This window comes from Pseudophryne corroboree, chromosome 3 (assembly GCF_028390025.1).
Source record: "Pseudophryne corroboree isolate aPseCor3 chromosome 3, aPseCor3.hap2, whole genome shotgun sequence".
NCBI classification, from domain to species: Eukaryota; Metazoa; Chordata; class Amphibia; order Anura; family Myobatrachidae; genus Pseudophryne; species Pseudophryne corroboree.
Window position 1 is genome coordinate 359875072 of NC_086446.1, and position 21926 is coordinate 359896997.

Consider the following 21926-nt stretch of genomic DNA (forward strand, 5'->3'; position numbering starts at 1 on the left):
AGTTTGTGACATGGACCCAGGGGCTTATGGGAAAGGTCCTCTCCACGAAGGGTAACTAGACGCTACCGCTCCAGATCCTTCTGTCCGACTGTGACTCTCAGCGCTGCCGACTCCAGACAATGGTTCCTGGGCTGAAGTTGCCGGCGGGTCTCTTGTGATTGGGCTGGCTGAAAAGGAAGGCGGCTCCGGGAACCTGAGTCTCTACTCCAGTAAGCCGATGTGTTTCCGTAGCCCTTCATCCGGGATCCCCCCACCTCAGACCGTGCTGCAGGTTCTCTATAAGAGTCCCCACTGGCAGGGTGGGACTGTTCGCAGAAGGTTTACCGGGAAGTATATCAGGGCCTCTACCTGGCATTAGGTGGGCTTTACCTGGCATAATGCGTACTCTGCCTGGCATAATGTGTATCATTGGCTCTACCTGGTATATGTGTTTAAGGGACTCTACCTGGCATAATGTGTATCAGATCCTCTACTGTGGTATAATGTATGTAAGGGGTACTACTGTGCGGTCTAATGTGAATTGGTACTATTCTGTGACCACACAACCTTCCCCATAAAGCAAAGCCCCTATTTTTTAGTGCACAATATCCCTGTTTTAAATATTGTGGTAGAGGGGGCACCAATTCTATTACTGGCACAGGGCACCAAAATGTCTAGTTACGGCACTGTTCTGGAGGGGAAGCTGGACAGGTCAGGGGGAAGGCCACCATCAGGGGGGTGCTGGGGGCACAACTGTCCCAATCCCGGCAACTCTGAAAGAGAGTGGAGGGCCCAGGCGGCATGCCACCCACTGCCGCCACTTGCTGCTGCCCGCTACTGAGAGGGCCCCTGCTCTTAGTATTGAAAATGTCCCTCTCAAAATGGCAGACGCCTCAAAGGAGACAGTTATTTTAAATGCTAGAGGAGGTGGTGGCCATTTTGGGCGTGACAATTTTAAAAGGTTGTAAGGGGCATGTGCAAACTGCGGCCCCCGCCGGGACCGCAGACATGTGGTGGCGGCAGTTGGGTTTCCTTGACAATGAGCAAACCCCTGACAACGAGCAGAACCCTTGAGAGCAGGTACTGTGGCATTCTTACTTTGTGGGCATAATATGGTGACCAGCGCCGGCAACAGAAATCTTGGGGTCTGGGTACACTCACATTTTTGGACCCCCTATCCCTCCAGGGTAGGTACAGGCTAGTCAGCCATCGGCTTATACACCCCTCCCCCACCCCCGTCTCTTCTCAGCCTCACTACTCACCTGTATCGTTCCAGTCCTCCAGCCTCATCGTCACCTCCTACAGCACCATCCTTCTTAAGGATACGTTCCCGCAGCCTAAACCTAACCCTCCCCTTACAGCCTTCCCCTAACCCTTCCCGGCATACTTAAGTTTGGGATTCCGGCAGTTGGGATGCCGGCGTTGACATTCTGACAGGTGTCGGGATTCCAGAGCCAGCATTCTGACTGCCAGGAACCTGAACGCCGGGATCCCAACTACATTCCATGGGAAACAGTCCATATTTATACAGCTTCTTTCTGAAGCCAAGTTCACATGCACCTCCCCAACACTGACTGATATAATGTGTTCATTGCAATGTGTGTCAAATCCAAAATTAAAACTCCCAGAATCTGACGCTGGCCTTCATTTCCTAGTATAATTCCCTCCGCATGATATATAGATGGAGCGCTTGTATGTATAGTGTATGGCAGTGTCGGACTGGGGCATGAAGGGCCCACCGGGGGAATGCTGTTGTAGGGGCCCATACTTAGGGGTGTGGCCAGCCTACAAAGGGGGTGTGGTCAGCCACCACAGAGGTTTGAAATACACAATAGTTTAGTGCAGTGTAATGCAACATATCTACCATGTATAATACAAGTGCACAGTCTGGAACCTGATCCCTAGAGGAAGGAGTGGGCCATCGGACAGTGGAGCCTACCGGTGGTTTCCCTGGTACCCCTGTGGGCCAGTCCAACCCTGGTGTATGGTGTTTTTTTAAGTCTAATGCTGTAAAAACAAGGTTAAAATTATAAGCAAAACAATAACAGGTGCAGAGTGCTTCTAGGTAATGTTTACAGCTCTTTTATGATTTTTTTGTTTTTTCTTAAAAAAGGCCCGATATCCAAGTCAGAGTATGCACATGGTATTGCTTCTACAAACACAATGAAGACTTGGATATCGGGACTTTTTAAGAAAAAACAAAAAATCATAAAAGAAGCACTCTGCACTGTTAGTGTTTTGCTTATTTTTAACCTTGTTTTTACAGCATTAGACTTAAAAAAAACACCATACATTATACATACAAGCGCTCCATCTATATATATCATATCTAAAAGCAATTACTAGTATGGAGCAGCTATATATTAAGCGCAGTACACTATTTTTTCTTTAGCATAATTCCCTCTGTACCTGTGACCAGTCTTACACTGTGGTGAGCTGCCTGCACTGGAATACATACGATATCCCAGAGCCTGGGATGCCTGCTGTCACAATACAGACAGATGCATCCCGGAGGTGAAACGCCCAACAGTCCCCGCAAACCTAAGCTAACCCTTATCCCTCCTCCCTCTCATCCTTACCCACCTTTCCCGCAGCTTGACCCTAACCCTCCCCCCTCCCGCACAGCCTAATCCGTGCTGCCTAACCCCACCTCTCCACAGCCTAACCATAACCCTCATTGGGGGGTGCCTAGCTGTAACTCACTTACCCGCTTCCATAACCCAAACCATTCCTCCGCCCACAGGCTAAACCTAAATCCCCCCCCATCCGCGGCTTACCAGTAGTGTAGTCCAGTGTTTGGCATCCTGGCGCTGGCATTTCAATTGATGTTGGGATGCCAGCGTCGGCATTCAGATCAGTGCCGGGATTCCGGCATCGGCATCCCAACTGTTGGTATGCCAAACACCGGTGTCTTAACCACATCCCCCTGCACCAGCCACCAGACATTCCGTGATCTGTATACAGCTGACATGCATCTGATCCATGTGCCCAAACTAAGCCCCAAACAACTTGAGAGCACTCTATTACTTACTAACTCACAGCCGCCAGGCATCCAGGCTCCTCACAAACTGCTAGCCTGCCTGAGGATGTTTTCTCTTTCGAAATTGGCACACCATGCAGTCACATGTATCAGTCCACTCACCACTCTTCTAAAGGCCCGTACACACTGGTCGATATATTGTCCGTTCTCTTGAACGGCCGATATATCGCGGGACCGTCGGCCAGTGTGTACGGCCGAAACGTCTGTGAACTACGTCGTTCACAGACGTATCGCGTCGGTCGCGCAGCACAGCCGACGGCTAATATATCTACCGATATATTGGCGCGTCGCTGTGTGTGTACGGGGCGGTCGGCCGACCGCCCGTACACATGCTGCGGCGGCCGGCGGTGATTGACAGCTGAACTGGGCGGGCGTGTGTACACGCCCGCCCAGTTCATGACGTCAGTCCCCGACGGATCAGGGAGTGTGTAAGCACAGCACACTGCCCGATCCGTCCATAGATATATCTGCAGATCAATTGATCTGCAGATATATCTATTAGTGTGTACCCACCTTAAGGTGGAGACCCAAATGGTCGTCGCCACAGCACAAACTGGGAGGGCAAAGAGGACGATGGACGCAGCTATGTCATCCCGGACAGGTGACCTGGGGCTGGGGGCAGTGGACGGGTTCTAGCGCAAGGGGGGGGGTGCGCGCTTACGCGTTAGTACTAGTAATAGTTATTAATTACAGCGGACGGGCAGCTGCGTAATCTATATAGATAACTTCACATCCATGCTGCAGCCACCGCACAGCCGGACCTTGAGGCCTTCTTACAATGTCAGGGCCTGAGACAGCTATCCCCTTTGACCCCCTCCCTGTCGCCGGGTCTGATGGTGACAGGGTCATAACTGTGGTGGCATAGTATGGTAACGGGCATAACTGTGGGGGCGTAATATGGTATATGGGGAATTACTGTGTTGACTTATTATGATGCAAAGGGCATTACTTTATTTTTTTGGGGGGAAGGGGTGCTGCCTATTTTGTCAGTCCCAGGCCCCATAATTTCTTATGGCAGTCCTGGTCAGGGGCATGTTTACGGTGCACATAATTACATCTTTCTTTTCTTTTTCTTTCAGGGATGAGATAAAGTGGAGAGGGTGCACATAGGGAGCACTTCATATGGTGTGATGCTATCTGATTTGTGTTTTGAGTTACAGATCACAATAACCAGGCCTCATGGCAAATTATTTTACAGGAAGGGTACAACAATACATATTTCCCTTCTCACCAGAGCCCTCAGCCTGCCCTACTCTTCTGATCACATATTAAGGCTGGCATATACTGCACATGCATGATGCAGTAGATTTTCATTTCCACTGTGATAGTTATCATTGTTATGCTATAATTCTTATCACAATGGAACTAAGCACTCAAACAGATCTCAACTCTGCATGCAATGGCCCACACATATGACCAGAAGGGAAGAGTGGGACCTCCAGAGTAGATATACAGTATACTGTATATGGATTATTCATGCTAATATTACACGGAGTACCACTATTTATACTTTGTTGCCTTAGCATGTACCCTTTATGACTTTATTTATTTGAATTCTTTTCAAGACTGTTTTTTTTTTTTTTTTTTTCAGATAAAACTCTTTGAAAAAACATATATGCACAGATTAAGTAGTACAATACGATGACAGCCAAATACCACCAACAGTGTATAGGCTTTACTAGTGTTATCTGATGGGATGTTCTGACCAGTTCAGGAAAAACAAAAATATACATAAAAAGAAAAATGGTACTAGAAAATTGGTTTGAATTCTGGCTAAGCTTGGTAACCGCATGTCATGCCACTTTAACATTACTTAGCACTCTTTATAATTTTTTGGAAGTGTTTTCTCTGGTGTTTTGTGGTTTGTGTGTTTTGCTGCTTGCATAGCAAGACTAATTTCTATGCACTTGATCTTTGATGAGATGCCTTTAGTTGTCACTAGACGCACAAATTCTAGCTACACAAAATAAAGGCAAACTCTGGCTTTCCAGTTGTTACGGAGCTACAGTCATATATACAGCCAAAGTTTTCCCAAACCTAGTGAAATGTTAAGATGCACTTGTAAACATTTAGGAAATGGGTTTAGGGAATACATGTTAGGAAATCATCAATCGCTACTCAATACTGTATGTACCTCATTCTGGAGTTCCTTCATGGTCCTGAAGTACATGCTAAAGTCAGGCAGCTGCTGTGGGGCATTTCTTTCATACCACTCTTTGATTTTCCTTTCCAGTTGGTCATTTTCTTTCTCCAGTGATGCCACTTTATCCAGGTATGATGCCAGTCGGTCATTCAAAGCCTGCATAGTTTCCTTTGCATTGATACTGAAAAATCCTTCATTATTCCTGCAGCTTCCAAAGCTAGCAATATTAAAGCAATGGCCACCATGTATATCCCCAAATCCATACATGTTGTCCAAAGGGTCATGAGATGTTCTTCTAAGTCTTGCCCCACCATAAAAACTTAATTTCCCTAGGGAGTCTCCGTGGCAGGCTAAAGACAAATGTCTGAAGAGTTTCTTAGGGACATTACAATCATTCCCCTGTGTTCCTTTGAGAGATCCTGCATGAGACCAAGCTCTCCTGACACTGTGGCTCATGGTGATTTGAAGTGTCTGGCAGGCTGATGGAGATCTATGCACAGTCCTTTTAATATTAGAAATCGAACCATACAACTTGTATCTCTTTTATAGGGATGGGTCTGGACAAGCAGATTATTTCACGATATTTTTGAATTTAGAAAGAGAACACTGAACCTTATACCTTTTATAGGAACTGTTACAGGTATCACAGAGAGAAAAGTATTTTATGGGAATTTTACAGGCGTCAAAATCTATGCCAGACATATTCCTGCTTCATCAAAGGCGTTTTTAACAATGTGTGATATTTTGGTTTTATGTGCATTTTGGTGAGATGAACATCAGACAGAAGTATCTGCCACACCCAGTGGGACACGGACCTAAAGACTAGTTGTAAATACAACTTAAATAGGCTTCATTGTCTCATGTAACACAAAACATAATTATCATTTGTCTACGTAATATTAGGATGAGGAATCTAGGTTACACATGCTCTATAACTGTAAATTGCTAAGGTAACAATGTCAAGCATACTATGATTTTTGTTCTCTATGAAAAGATTAACAGAATGATAAATGTCTATATGGTAATTTATTACCTAACAAAATATAAGTCAAACCCTTTATAACCATTATGAATATTATGTGCTCATGCCTTTTCACACCAAGAACATGTTGTTACCGCTAAAAATAAATGTTCTTGGGGGAAAAAAACTCCTTTGTATGTCAGGCACAATGTTTCCCAGGACCATTCATTATTGTACATTAACATTTGCGGCTTCATCCCCGAAAACACCAATTTCCTCGGTTTAACCGTAAATATTATTTATCCCCTGAATGTCTGATGCAGGGATTGCAGCAGGTATCTCTCATTCCTGCTGTGATTCTCCCATTCCCGCCAGCAACAGCATCTCTCATGGGGGAAGTGATGCTGCCAGAATTACCAATATCAGAAATGCGAAGGATTCCCGATATTGCCCCCTCCCCGCAGCTACCACCATCTTCAGATTGCAGCCGTGAAGTGGCCTGGAGGCTTATCATATTTTTTGCAAATCATACGTAACTAAGAGCTCTAAATTTTCTATTATTATATAGTGTATGGTTCTTGTTACTAACAGCCCTCAGAGTGCATGGGAAAAATCCTTCTGTTTTTCTTGTCTAGAGTAACCCCTTCCGCAGCACCTGAGGAATGTTACCAGTTTGATTAGAGCAGTTTGCCATTATATATTGCAGTATGGGGTAGTCATAAGGCATCTATACCTGTCAGGTTACATGGGGGTACTGAATTTTAACATTGGGAGTATGTGGTGCACTGGTCAAGCTGATATCTGGTGTATATGCCAAATAATGTAACGTGTATGCCCACCTTAAGACATACCGTATTTTGTTATAGGGCACGCATAGTTAAAATGCTTATAGAATGGGTTGTTTTTTCAGAGATTTGGGTACTTTTCATATCCTTTTGGGTAGTCACAAGAAGGTTTCAGACAACTAAATACTATTGCTAATGCAGTTTAGATGCTAATGCAGTTGTAGGTGCTGGTTTGCTTAGATAATGCTTAGAACATGCTTCTCACACAGGAATGCTGCAAAGTGTGATGTTCTCTCATGCACAAGAATATTCATTTAATTGTTCATTAGTGGGCCCATTAGGAGTTTGCAAATTTTTGTGCCATTGTATCTGCATGTTAAATCAAGAAACATCCAATGCAAGTAGAAGACGTGTTAGGCAAGGGGGTAGCTAGCTACCATAGGTGCAGGAAGTACAGCTGCTATGGGGCACAGAGCCGAATAGGGCCCACCTTCCTGTCAGAGTTACATGTGTTATATACATTTTACACTAATGGGTTGTACATAACATACCTCCCAACTGTCCTGATTTTGGCGGGACAGTCCCATTTTATTTTGGCGCTGTCCCACCCGTGTGTCACCATGTCTCGCAGTGGGGCAGTTAGGAGACCCTTTCTCACCCACTGTAGAGAATGCACACAGCATCTATTCACCGGGAGAGAGGGACAGGAGGCACAGCCAGCAGCTCACAGAGCACTCAGCATGCCCCACACAGCAGCTAAAATGGGGCGTGGCCCACAATTGTGGCACTTCCCATGAGGTCATGCCCTCTATCTGAGAGGGCACGACCCCTAATTTCAGGAGGCGCATGCGTGTGTCCCTCCTCCCAACTTTAGAAAGACATAGGTGCCCTTACAAACTTTTGTCTTGGTATCTACACTATATCTAGTTATGCCTCTGGACATGCTCATTATAATGTGGTTAAAAATTAACTGGAGGACATCCTAATGTTACATAATATGAACTGGGCACTGTGCTGTGATATGGCATAATATGAACTGGGGGCACTGTAATGTGTGCACTATATGAAGTGGAGGCACTATAGTGTGACATAATATGAACTGGGGGCACTGTAATGTGATATGATATAATGTCATAATAATACTGAGTGGCATAGTGGAGAATACTGTGTGGCATAATGTGTTCTGGCAGCTCTACAATGTGATATAACATGAGCTAGGACACTACTACGGGGTATAACATTAACATTTGCTGAGGAGAGGAGTCTCTCTAGAAGCACTAGAACAGGGGCACCTTCATAAAGTTGCAATGGGACCCAGAAAGTTCTGGCTACGCCCCTGGTATCAGGTGTCCCAGTGTGTACTATATTCGCGCCCAATGCTGGCATACAGTGGCCATCTGACAATGTGGTTAGGTTAGTAATATATTAGCCTAAGTAATGTCTCTGCGAGCTGACTATGGGCCTAATTCAGACCTGATCGTATATGTGCGCAAAAAACGCACATGTACGATTAAATTCTCTGACGTTCGGGGCCTCGCGTGCCAACTCCAGCCCACCCTGCAGACATGTGAAAGCATCACACAGTGGCGGTGCTGTCACATGTTTCGAGTAGCCCTCTGCCTACACAGCCTAGCTGCCAAGGCAGATGGCTATCCGCCATGTTAAGGGTTGCAGCAGCTGTGTGTGACGTCACACAGCCGCCGTGACCCGCCCCAGCAGCGGTCCGGACACACCTCTGTTGTCCGGACCACAATCCTTAAACGGAGCAGCGACACCCGCAAAGCGCTGTGTCGACGCCCCATTCCCGCCCCCCCTCCAGGTATTAAACTACGTTCTGAAGAGAACGCAGTTTAGAACCTTGCACATGCATGCGCAGATGTGCAAAAATCGCTTCATATCTATTTTTGCACATCAGCGACAGGTTCTGAATTAGTCCCTATGTCTTTTAGGGTGACGTCTCATGGGGCGACCTCCACAAGTCTAAGACATGATCAACTTAGGATATGAACAGTTTAAAGAATATGCAAATGTGTCTTCAGTACATTGGGCAGTGCAGATGGTGTAATGGGTAACATTGCTGCCTCACAGCACTGTGGTCTTGGGTTTGGTTCCCATCATGGCCCTAACTGTGTGGAGTCTTTATAGTCTCCCCGTACTTGTGTGGGTTTCCTACCAAAATTCAAAAATAATCAGGTAGGTTAATTGGCTCCCAAAGGGGGAAAAAAAACCTAGTTGTGTGCGAGACACTGAATATAGATTGTAAGCTCCACTGGGGCAGCATCTGATGTGAATTGACAAATAAAATAAATCATAAAATATACCTATGCTCAAATTGTGTCAAATAGCAGAATTTGCGCTGAGAGCAGAACCTGAGCATTGGGGTAAATGCAGTAAGGACCACATCAGCAATCCTGACTGAATCATCCCCCAAGGATGGATATGCCATGCAATGCATCCCGCCATGCAGCACTGTGCGAGTTTACACTGTCACAATTGTGAGAAATAGTGTCACAAAAGTGCAAATACAGTATTAAGGGTCTAATTTAGACCCTGTCACTGGTATGCAAAAATCGATATAAAGTGATTTTTGCACATCTGCGTACGCTGGTATGTGCATGTGCGAGGTCCTAAACTGTGTTCTATTGAGAACGCAGTTTAAGACCTGGAGAAGGGTGGGAACGGGGTGTCGACGCCGCATTTTGTGGGCGTCAATGCTCCATTTAAGGGGTGTGGTCTAGACTATGGAGGCGTGTCTGGACTGTGGCTGGGGCAGGTCGCGACAGCTGCGTGACGTTCATATTATTCATATTATTGATCAAATCTTAAGCTTAATTATAGGCTCCAACTTGACTTCTGTCCTAGTACCCTAACTTCATAAACTGGGCGCAGTTGGAATGGCATAACAGTTACCTTGTCAGCCCTTGCAGCTGGTGTAGGACTTGGCAGTAAGGTGTACTAGTGATGTGTACTTGCGGTATATGTTCAGGATCCCCCGTACTTACATGCTGTATTGGCACCAACACATGCTTTGAGGAATAGAGTTAGGGTGCCTGTTGTGGTAAGTAGGCATACATTGTTGCACCCTTTGCTCCCTACCTCCCCCCTCAAAATATATGGTTTGTTACCGAAAGGCCTGCTGATTGCAAGTTACACCCCTATAGGTTATCAGGATGTTAAGTATGCCGGAGTGTGTCCACCAAGTTTTATATTCCTGGCCTTGGTAGTATGCTCTTAAATATGTCTCCTTTCTCATATTTGCCCTTTGTAGTGACTGGCATTAGGCAAGAATTGCCAGCAGGAGAGGGTTAAAAAATATAAGACATATATATTACTGTAGCTGTTAGCATTTGAGGAACAAATAGTAGTTTAAAATAAAATGCATTTTATGAAAACAATATGAATGTATTTGGCACAACCCATTAAGACCTTTTATTGGCAAAACTTTGTTCCTGGATAGACAAGGTGGACATTTAAACAGGCAATTTATACAGTACATAATTCTTGAACGGTAATGGAACATGTCGGAGTATAATAACTACTACTACATATTCTCATTAAAGTGTTGTGAACAGTGTGAAGGTCCCCAAAGTACAGTATATAAACTGCTACATATTGATTCTGTTCAATGTTGTATTATCCTGTTTGCACCGAGAACCTGGATGGCGAAGTAGAAGTAAATGTCTCGTCTCAGCCAGTTGGTGGGAACTTGGTCTTTGGTTGACAACATGGTCTTAATATCTCCTCAGGGTGGTGGATGAAACTACTTTTCCACCAACTTCCTCCTTTAAAATGGCTTGGACTTTTGTGGTAGTGGTGGTTGTTGTGCTGGATGCTGGAAAAGGATTTTAATTATTAATCAGTTTACTAAATGATGATTAAATATTTCCTGTAAACCTTCATTTGCTGGAATATTAGTATCTGTATTAATTAAAACCACTTAACTGACAATTTTTTCCTTCAAAACTGTTAATAACATTATTAAATAAAATACATTTTAAAAAACAAAGTTTAAAAAGTATTTTTCTAAATATTTAAACATATTATGAACATCTGCAGAATGGATCTCCTCATCAAAAACGGGGGGAGAGGGTGGGATGGCGCAGTCGCATGAGATCTGACCATGCCAGTTAAGTGTAAATGCATGTATGTTATACAGTACACAAGGACATTCTTGCTAATTAATGTCATAATGCTAAATTTTTTGTGATGCCCTTGACTAGTAGACTCTGCAGTTAGTTGACAAGTGGTAATAGATCTCTGCACATAATAAAGATTAACATAAAATTACAGCTGATGACCTAATTACTTTGTACTCCCTGCTATAAAGAGCATAGCATTGAATTTCATTAATATGTCCATGTCACCTGATTAAATAGTGTTTTCCATTAATATATTGTGACACACACAGCTCAGACTCAATTCATTTGAAGCCGGAACTAAGCAATTATTGCAACAAGGGTAAAAAAAAAAGTGATATGACTAGTGAGCGATTTTTTTCCCCTTCAAGTTAGGGATAAGACTAGATATTCCATATATATTATTGATACAGTAGGTTTCATAGCTAGAATATGCCACCACAACTGGTCGCAAACATATATGGTCCTATTGAATGAGTTAAAGTACTACACAGTGTAGCATTAGCTATATAAATCCTAAAAACCATTTATAGGAGTACACTGATTATGCACCACATTTTGAGTCTGATTGTTTGCTATGGGCTACTAAACACTTACACTTTTACACCATGGTGTATCTATACTAAAATAAATTGTATACTATAACCTACTATTTATTTGCATGTGTATTTTCTTTACCTGATTTGAGTTCTCCTCCACTTCCACCTCCACTGCCAATTCTGAAAGAACATAAAAACATATGTTAATGCTTATGCTCCAACGTCATTACTGTAAAGATTCAAGTAAAGGAAAGAGTGGCGTCTTCTGCCTTTCCAGTGGACTGGGACTGCAAGTGTGTGCATGTGTGTACAAAAAAGCAAACCATCTTCTAGGGACTACATGGGCTGCAGCCACCAGAAGCAAGAAAAGGCTGGTGGAATAGAAAGGAAGTGGCTTCACATTGGAAGCACTTTTTGCTAATTGCAGTCCAGACCATCAGTCCCAGAGAGGCTGCCAGTCCAGCATGCAGTTAGTAGAAAGGTGAAAAAGAATAGAAGGAGTGCGCTGTCAAAAGCTGCTGGTGTAGGGGATGGTAATTCCCCAAAGAAATGTATATAGTAAAAATGGTGATCACCAGCGCTAAGTTGTATACAACTTAGCGCTGGTGATCACCATTTTTAGTTAGTAGAAAGGGCCTCCAATGTGAAGCCACTGCCAGTCCACTCCACATACTCACTGGGAGTGGTAGACATATTGGGAGGGATGCATATCCCCCCAACTGTCCCAATTTTTGCGGGACAGCCCCTTTTTTGGGGACTGTCCAGCGGTGGGTGGCAGAAGCCATGCCCCCTTTTTCTGAGACCACTCCCCTTTTTCGGAAGCATGCACGGCTTTGCACACAGGCATCCCGATTCTATAATGATTAAGGTTGCCAGGTATGGGGATCAGGTACTGCAGCCCTGTATTCCCTAGGTAAAATCCAACACTGAGAGGAATACTGTAACTACAACACAAATACTCTAACAATACGTACCAAATGTAAAATATTACTATGGTATTTGTGTTACATGACATATGTTGCAAAAGTTACAGGATTTGTTAAGGTTAACAAATCCTGTAACTTTTGCAACATATGTCATGTAACATAAATTACCTTTCACCTAACTCCCTTATATTATGATTGCTGCTTTTTGTAATCGTTGAACTTCAGCCACAGTACTCTTAGGCAAGTTTCTACATCACCTGCCCCACAGAAAGGTACACCCTAACTGGGCGACAAGGTCCCCCAGTACCGGACAGGCCATCTAGTAAATGCCAAAAGAGCCAATGACCTGATTGGCCTGTCCTGCCCAAAAGCCTGGTAAAGCAGCTCCGCCTCCTGGTTCTCTGCTTGGCAGGCATACACTTGCTACACCCCCTGGGAGCCGTGACCATAACCCTTTTCAGTGTGCGCAAAGAGGGATGCCAAGGCAAATTACAGCCCCAGTCTGCCCATGGATCCAACTTTAAGTTTACAATCACAACCAGACCATTTAAAGCAAAGATCATTCACATATTATTCTGCTGCCATATTGGAAAATACACAGAAAAAGAAATAATTACAAGATTCCCCATATTGCTGGTTATAAGCGGGTGGAACTCCACAGCCAAGCAAGTGCACTTGGGGGTGGGCACTCACACAAACACACATAGGGGCACACAGCTCAGGCTGCCCATCCCACATTTCAGTGACCACCTCACCCTCATAATTGACGCCGGGATGAATTAAAAGGAAAGCAGGTGTCAATGGCCCCATAGGCTAGCCTATGATGGATTATTAGCTGCCCTGCTCTGATTCCCCTCACCACACCCCAACAACTTTAAAAAGTTATTATGCATGTTCTCAAAAGTAGTGATTGATACTTAAAGTGGATGGGGATTCTAAACACTTTAGTCAGTTGCTATGCTAAATGCCCTACCTGTAACTGAATAACCTTTGCAAACTGACTGGACCAATATGCAATATGTAGCACTTATCCTCATGTATAAAAAAGCAATTTCACTACAGATTGTAATATTGCAACCAGGGCCCTCTTACCGATTTGTCTGTCTGTTGTTTCCCAGCCTTGTTTTACTACTGCTCCCAATTCTAAAGCGCAACAGTACTTACTGGTGCAATATAAATAAATGTTAATAAATAAATGCTACGCTTTGCATGCAGTAATGTTCAGCCGGAATCCACATAGTTACAGATGAATCAAAGTAATCACAGCTTAATAAGTATGGAGCATTTGAGAATGCAAGGTATAATAGTTACACAGAAACTGGTTCTTACAATGCTCCATCTCCTTCCAAAAGTTGATGGTATGTGGCAATCTCCTGCTCCAGCCTGGTCTTGATGTTTAGTAGAGATTGGTACTCCTGGCTTTGGCGTTCAATGTCAGAGCGGAGATCAGTAAGTTGTCCCTCAATGCCACCTATAATAACCTGTATCTGGTAGAGCTGGTAGGAGTACCGTTCCTCTACTTCCGCTGCTGCAGATTCCAGGCCGGCTCTCTGCAGAAAACAAGTCTAGGATTAATGTTTTCTTACATTTATGTGTACTTGGAAAACAAAAACTTCTTGGGTACTTACAGCACTGAGTAGAGACTGAAGTTCAACCTCTAGACCTTGAAGACTACGCCTTATTTCTGAGCTTTCGCTCTTGTTGGATTGCACTTCCTGTGTGCTGGTGACAACCTCATTCTGCAATGTTTCAACCTGACAAATTCAAAGACAGTAAGAGTTACATCTACTCTACTTATCAGCAATATTATTAACATACTAAGGTAGGAAATCTAAAATATTCACAGGTTTAACATTTTCAAAATGCTAATTGTATTATTACGAAGGATGACAAAAAAATATAGACTCTAATTTACCGGATGTATCTTTTATTTGCCATACAGAGCACATACTCTATAGCAGCTCTAATACATGTGAGACACACACAGGGGCAGATTGGCCATAAGGCCTGTTTTGTGAGTTGTCATGTGGCCCCACCCCACACGTGACAGGCAGACCACTGCCCCCAGTATATATTATTGTCCCTATTCAATCTGTTATTCCATCTCTGCAGTACAGCAACTCTGCCATCCAGTGATCCTGCCATAGCACATGTTATGTTATACCTCTTTTGCTACCCATATCAGCCACTTCTACAAACTTTTACAGTTCCCAATCTGCCCCTGGTCTCAGACACAACTGAAGCACAAGACACAAGGAAGGCTGCTATTGTGTACAATCAGACCCTATGAGGAGGGATCCCGCTCCCCTCAATAGATCCCACCCCCTCATCAGACTGCACCCCCATTAGGGCTGATTCCATAAATTTCCCGAGCTGGTTTTCCATCCCCATCTGCCCCTGGGTACACGTGTCACAGTGCCATGAGTTACCTGACTCAGGAACCAAGCTTCAGCCTCCTTTCTGTTCTTCTCAGCAATGTACTCATACTGTTCTCTGAGATCATTGAGAGTCTTGAGCATGTCCACCCCAGGAGCAGCATCCAATTCCACGTTGACTGTTCCGGCAGCTTGCTGTTTCTTCTCACTGACTTCCTACAAAAACATAGAAATTAACAACTCAGTCATACAAGTTAAAATACCAAATTGTATATTCTATTATGCACAACATGGAACTAAATATGGTTGGACTGGGCCATGTGTCAATTAATGCTTGTTATCATAGAGATAAAACATAATTTAAGCTCCATAATGCTTCATTGGAATATAGGGAATAATGTAATAGTCTGCAATTCGTAGGCACTGGCTCAATTTTGGTTAGTTCTAAGACAATACCAATGCATTTGCCTTAAAACTAATCAGAGATTTACAGCAAAAAATATAGCGCTTAAAATAATTACAGTTGCGCTCCTAAGAAGCTAAGTTGCACTTAACAATTTTTTTTTTCTGCAACAAAATAATAAATTGTTTGTTGTAAATGACAACAATAATTTCAAAGCTCCAGAGTTCCGTATTCATCTGAGCCACCTGGTTAGATCAGAATAGATAACATATCAATAGCCCAGATGTGTTAATGGATCAGACTTTCGGACCTAGCCTCTGCCTGCTCAGACTCACCACAGGTGGTGAATCTTCCACAGTTTTAGCAAATTTCAAGGCATAGTATAATTGAACTCGTCATAATAGACTGCTAGTATAACATCCCAAGTAAGTGCTCCAAATATGCATGGGTTTCACTTGGCAGACTCCGATTATCTCTCACCCGATTCAAGTTGATAAAGCTCGGTGATGGGTCTCCTCTTCCCACTAGGTAGCGGCTTTTCTTGGATCGCTTTTCCCACGCACAAAACCAGACCTCCAGTAGCCTTTACGCGTTTCTCTGCTTAAAAGAATCTCAGCAGTTTCATCAGAAGGTCCTTCTAGTGAAGCCGCTGAGATTATTTTAAGCGGAAAAACGCGTAAAGGCTACTGGAGATCTGGTGTTGAACTTCTGATCTAACCAAGTGGCTCAGCCGAATACGGAACTCTGGAGCTTTGAAATTATTGTTGTCACAACAAACAATTGATTATTTTGTTGCAGAAAAAACTAGATAACTGCAGCTTAGCTTCTTAGGAGCACAACTGTAATTATTTTAGTTGTGATATGATATTTGTTGACACCGGCCGAGTGTACTAACCTGTACAGTAAATGTATGTTTTTAAATTTTAATATGTGGTATTGTTTTATAGTGTTTACCTTGGCACAGCAGCACTATATATTCCTCTGTGTGTCTTGTTTATTATTGAGGGGATTAAGTGGTCCCTTATTATAACTGCAGCTGTTACAAGGTATCTATATATTTTAAAAAGACGGTATTTCACTGATATAACTGGCCAGCGTCCAGTATCTTGTCACCTAGTGGAAAAATATATTTACTGTTTAATCAGAGTTTTCTCCAGCAGCTCATAACAACTATGGCGGCAAAACATTCTGGTAACTTATTAGCAATGAAAAGACAGTTTGCATGGCATAAAATATGCACATTGGTTCTGCACATGCCAATAAAACAGGACACATGCATCTGCATTTGTGCATATTTGTTCAAATCTAACCCGTGCACCCACTTGCGACTAGAGAGATGGGCCAGGTGAGGGTTGTGTCTATTTCCTAGTGGGCTAAGGGACATTTGACCTACGTGACACACAAGAGAAGGGGAGGAGCAAGTTCAGCAAAGGGTCCAGAAATGGACCCTCGCGGGCTTGCTTCGGGCATGGTGACTCGCTCCGCTTCGCTCGCCATCTGATTACTAACGGTAATAGTTGGTGGCATGGATACTGAAAGTAGTATCCTAGGGTCCTTGCTCCGCCCCCTGACATCAAAGGTTCCTTAGCCCACGAGGATTTAGCATCTACCGCCAGGTGAGGGGCAGTCTAATGCTGGCTGCATACAGGGAGAGCGTGTTTGCATAACTGCGCACAGATACAGACCTACTTGTCAAAGCAATAGCAATTATGGGTGACTGAGGGCTAATATGAATGCACCCGGGTGATCATCACTGTTACAAATGCCAGAAAGCTCTGAGCAGCAATTTGCAGATTCCCCTCTGTATCTGATATATGGCTTTGTAAGCATATTTTTTGTGAGATTTATTTTCTACTTTTTTGTTCCTGGGAGGGAGAATTATCTTGCTGTATGCATTTTTTTTTTTAAATGATTATATTCAAAGCTAATGCCAGGGCCATAACTAGGTTGGTGCGGACAGTGCTCGGCACACAGTGCATCTGCCCTGTGGGCATTATCGGTCATATACACCTGCGATCCCCTTTGTATGCATTGCCGCCCGTTGTATAATAGTAGTGGTGCACCAGGCTCCTTCTCTGCAGCAGGCAGCGCTGCAGCTGCCTGTCTGTGTGTGTGCTCCGCCCTCTCCTCTTTATCTTGCAGTGTTTCCTAGGACTGGCAGAGACATCATGATGTCTCTCACAGTCCATTCCCACAGTGCCCTGGAGAGAAGGAGGAATAATGATGAATGAGGAGGAGGAATGTGGAGTAGGAATGATGATAAGGAGGAGGGGCTTTACTGTGGCATAATGTTTATAAGGGGTTCTATTGTTGCACAATGTGTATAAGGGGCTCTGCTGTCTGGTGTGTGGTGTAACATGAATAACGGACACTACTGTGTGGTCAGGTGTTACGTGTATAAGTGGTGTAAATAAGGTTAACAATACGGAGACAATTGAGCTGATTTTGAGTTGGAAGTAAAGTATGCGCAAAGAGGTTTAGATATGAGGGGGGGGGGTGTCCAAAGTCAAATTGTAGGTGCACTGTGCAGCATACAGGTGGAGTGCTGTGGCCATATTGAGGGGAGGAGGGGGCAAGGGGCCATTTGATTGGAGGGGGCCCCCACACCATAGTTGTCCTAGGGCCCCTACAATCCTTAATCTGGCCCTGTGTATGGGACTCATTGGTGCTAACTAATCATTTTTTTCTGTAAATCTCATGCCTACTAGTAACAACACTGCTGCTCAGGCCAGTGTCTGGCGGATTTTAGCACCAATTTTTGTGCAGCCCTGGCTTTGCTGTGATGAAAGAAAAGTCTTTTTCTAATCTTAACTATGTGAAGTTGATTGATTTTTTAAGAAATCTGGTTTTCATTTGGATATATATTGGGTTTTGCACTAGATAGGGAAACAGATTAAAAAAATATCGGTTTGAGATAATTATTGTGATAGAAACAATGGCATGAAGTTGATTTATTAACAAATTGTACAGCAGTTGTACTTTGCAAGGATCTTTTAGTATTGATTTACTTTGGAGAAATGATTTAGATCTTCTTTGCATTGTGTACTCTTAATGGATTTCTGTCACATGCATAGCACTTCACTTTGAACATTTTGAGGGCAAAATCCAGGTCATAGTTATACAATTGGAAGATAGTATTATTATTATTATTATTATTATTAAAGACAGATATCTGTATATCTTATCTCACCTCCTCATGGTTCTTCTTCAGGTAAACCAGTTCTTCCTTGATGCCTTCGATCTGAAGTTCTAGATCTGACCTAGTCATTGTCAGTTCATCCAGGACACGTTTAAGGCCAACGATATCATTGTCAACGCTCTGGCGCAGGGAAAGTTCATTCTCATACCTGAGAATAAGGGAAGGGGGAGAACTAAAAATCATAGTAAATGCTGCTATTTACATTATGTTTGTTCCTTACTATGCAGAAGCAAATTGCATAGCAGAATTTTCCTCAAAATATGATCATTAAGCAATATTCTGTTTTCCTAATTAAATTAAATTATATTTAATTTAAAATACTTTTTGACCTATGGCCATAAGATAACAGTTAGTAGAGATTATCTATAAAAGTGTTAGAGATTTAGTGATGGAATCTGTCAGCTCATTTTGTGTAATGTTATATACTGTACTCTGAACAGAATTACACACTTACTTAAGCCTGAAGTCATCAGCTGCCAGCCTGGCATTATCGATCTCCAGAATCAGTTTAGAGTTGTTGATTGTTGCCGCAAAGATCTTGAAATGAAGCATTAAAGAACATTAGAAAATTCACAAACTAATAGATAAGAACAGGTTGAACAGTAATTAAAAATATGTGTTGTGTCTTTGCTGATTGTTTTACTTTACTTTAGCAAACATTAAACAGTTTTATTGGCATAGAATCACAAATAATCTAAATTAATGATCATTATGGTTTATGGAGAACAACAGATTTAAGCCACAATTTGATAACTGGAAAATCTGATATAGTACATAGGACACATCATGCTTTTATTCTGCTCTGACCATACTGTACTAAACCACTTAAATCACATCCAGTGACACCTTGTACATTTACAATTGTAATGATTGCAGCATACAGAAAAATAGCTGAAACAAAATGCACCAGAAAAATGGAGGCTGTTTATCATATGATAAATATAAGGCAATCCTGTGTTTGCAGTACTATTTCCTCCTTTTAAAAAATCTAAATAATCAGTTGCTACAAGACATGAAGTATATTGCCTTAAACCTTTGTTGATGGATTTAGATATTCATACCTTATCACGCAGCTCATCAATAGAGGTGTAGAAGCTACCATAGTTCTGCTCACGGATTGTTGTGGACCCTTGCTTTATATACCAGTCACGAATCTTAATCTCCAAATCATTATTTGCCTCCTCTAAGGACCGCACTTTGTCAAGGTAGTTAGCAAGACGGTCATTGAGGTTTTGCATGGTGTACTTCTCGTTTCCAGAAAGTAATCCATCTCCACCACCACCACCACCACCACCACCACCACCAGAACTGAAGCTGGCTTTGAAAGATGATCCTCCACCAAAACCTACTCCTCCACCAAAGCCTGCTCCACCATAGCCTGCTCCACCACCAAACCCTGCTCCTCCACCAAATCCAGAGCTGTAGCCACGTGCTGAGCCAGCTGATGCACTGGACATATAATTACTGGAGCCTCCATATCCACCACCGTGTACACTAGCTGCTCTGTAGATACCATCAGAAAGCCTAGAGGTGACACCAACACCCCCCCTAGAAGAGCTCTGACTGAAGCTGTAGCTCATTGTGACAGTAAGTGATGGTTAGCACAAATAATTAAACAGCAGGTTCCTACACAACTCTCCCCAGGAGTCAGGAGTGCAAGTAACCTTGGTGCATGGACCTTCTTTTATAATGTTAGCAGGAAGGTGTGTCTTTCCAAGAGGGTCATGTTTTATGGCCTGCTCCATATCTCTAAGAATAAAGGAATGTCAAGTTCTTATTGGTCACTACTAGTTTCAAACATGGTTATTTCTATTCTTGCTTTTTTGCCTTAGGACAAACACATTTCAGATCTCTTGTCAGATTTGTTTCAGAAACATTCCCAGAAGGAATGAGCTGAACTCACTGTTAGCATTCTTCAGAACTAATATGAACTTTTTTTTTTCTTGGTCAATTATCCAACACAGTGATTCTTAATAATTTTTACCATGGGTATCGGCTGGTAGCCCATTTGCGTTATGTGTACTCTCCAATATCTGCAAAGCAATACATTTGTAAAGAATATAATTGCAATTAAAATATTAAGGCAATGCCATTAAAATCAATAAGGGAGAAATGTACTAAGGGTTAGAGAGTGAAAAAGTGGAGAGAGATATAGGCATGTATTCAATTAAAGTTGTAACTGCCATCTTGTCGGAAAGACGTAAATTTCCGACTCTTTTAGATCAGATAGTGTTCCGACCTATTCAATTGGGCTGCCATTTTTCCAACAGGTCGGCAACTCCGACTTGCCGGAAAACACGTGGATCGGCAGATTTGTTTTGCCGGATTTGCGGACAAATCCGACAGCTTTTATCCCTGTTTCCGACAATGTCAATCTGACTTTAAAAGAAGTCGGATTGACATTGTTGAGAACGGCCAAATCCTCTCAGATTTGGCATATTGAATACTGCATTGTCGGATCCTTTCCGTCGGAAAGGATCCAACAAGCATTGACTAGACCGCATAGGGGTCTATTCATGAAGCAGTGAAAAGTGTGGAGGAGTGAGCGAGTGGAGAAGTCGCCCATGGCAACCAATCAGCATTGACATAACATTTATAATTTGCATTCTATAAACTTATATATACATAAGCAACTTCTCCACTGGCTCACTTCTCCACTCTTCACTGTTTCATGAATAGGCCCCAAGGTACTAACCAATCAGCTCCTTATTGCCATGTGCCAGCTTGTATTTGAAAAATGTCTAGAAGCTGTTTGGTTGGTACTTTATCTCTCCACTGTATCACTCTCCAAGGCTCAATACATATGCCCTCAAATGTGCTACAAACAAGATTTGTATAAAAATTTACACAAGAATAGAATGAACTGAACATAGTGTATATTTCTCACATAATAAAATCTATGTAAAAATGTAAAATTGACAACTAAATCATAGTCCACATACAGTATGCTTTCTTTTACAGTGATACACTACTATATTTATTTTTGTTTTCAGGGCCTTCTATGAAGCATGGGGCTAGAGATGCCTAGAATACTGCTTTCCTCTTATATCTAATTATTACCTGACTATCGTACTATGGGGGTCATTCCGAGTTGTTCGCTCGCAAGCTGCTTTTAGCAGCTTTGCACACGCTAAGCCGCCGCCTACTGGGAGTGAATCTTAGCTTATCAAAATTGCGAACGAAAGATTTGCAATATTGCGAAAAGACTTCTCTGTGCAGTTACTGAGTAGCTCGAGACTTACTCTGCCAGTGCGATCAGTTCAGTGCTTGTCGTTCCTGGTTTGACGTCACAAACACACCCAGCGTTCGGCCAGACACTCCTCCGTTTCTCCAGCCACTCCCGCGTTTTTTCCAGAAACGGTAGCGTTTTTTCACACATTCCCATAAAACGGCCAGTTTCCGCCCAGAAACACCCACTTCCTGTCAATCACATTACGATC

At 42.9% G+C, this 21926-nt stretch overlaps 2 protein-coding genes across 4 annotated transcripts in view; both read right to left on the reverse strand.

The window, feature by feature from the left end:
• LOC135057787 (keratin, type I cytoskeletal 17-like) overlaps positions 1-5324 on the reverse strand; it is a 46266-nt gene extending 40942 nt beyond the window's left edge. Inside the window, exon 1 of the mRNA XM_063963541.1 lies at positions 5154-5324. Coding sequence (XP_063819611.1) covers positions 5154-5324 — 171 coding nt within the window. The remainder of the gene's footprint in view (positions 1-5153) is intronic.
• A 5236-nt stretch (positions 5325-10560) lies between these two features.
• LOC135055590 (keratin, type I cytoskeletal 19-like) lies at positions 10561-20066 on the reverse strand. Of its 3 annotated transcripts, none has more exons than XM_063959823.1 (8): positions 19548-20066; positions 18941-19023; positions 18478-18634; positions 14939-15100; positions 14138-14263; positions 13839-14059; positions 11723-11763; positions 10561-10740 (listed from the first exon to the last, which is right to left on the reverse strand). In XM_063959823.1, the coding sequence occupies exons 1-8, from the start codon at positions 20064-20066 to the stop codon at positions 10640-10642; spliced, it is 1410 nt and encodes a 469-aa protein (XP_063815893.1). In that variant the 3' UTR covers positions 10561-10639. The 3 variants fall into 3 exon arrangements, with proteins under 3 accessions (XP_063815893.1, XP_063815895.1, XP_063815894.1); XM_063959825.1 differs by lacking the exon at positions 11723-11763 and adding an exon at positions 13260-13265 and having other exon boundaries at positions 10561-10733; XM_063959824.1 differs by lacking the exon at positions 11723-11763 and adding an exon at positions 13302-13327.
• Positions 20067-21926: the final 1860 nt, after the last annotated feature.

Excerpts from the sequence above, each read along its gene's own strand:
- LOC135055590 (XM_063959823.1), bottom strand. The coding sequence starts at position 20,066 with ATGAGCTACAGCTTCAGTCAGAGCTCTTCTAGGGGGGGTGTTGGTGTC. Across the intron at positions 11,764-13,838 it reads TTGGAAGGAGATGGAGCATT|AATTGGCAGTGGAGGTGGAA; the intron begins GTAAGAACCAGT and ends ATGTTCTTTCAG. Across the intron at positions 10,741-11,722 it reads TGGAGGAGAACTCAAATCAG|CATCCAGCACAACAACCACC; the intron begins GTAAAGAAAATA and ends ATCCTTTTCCAG.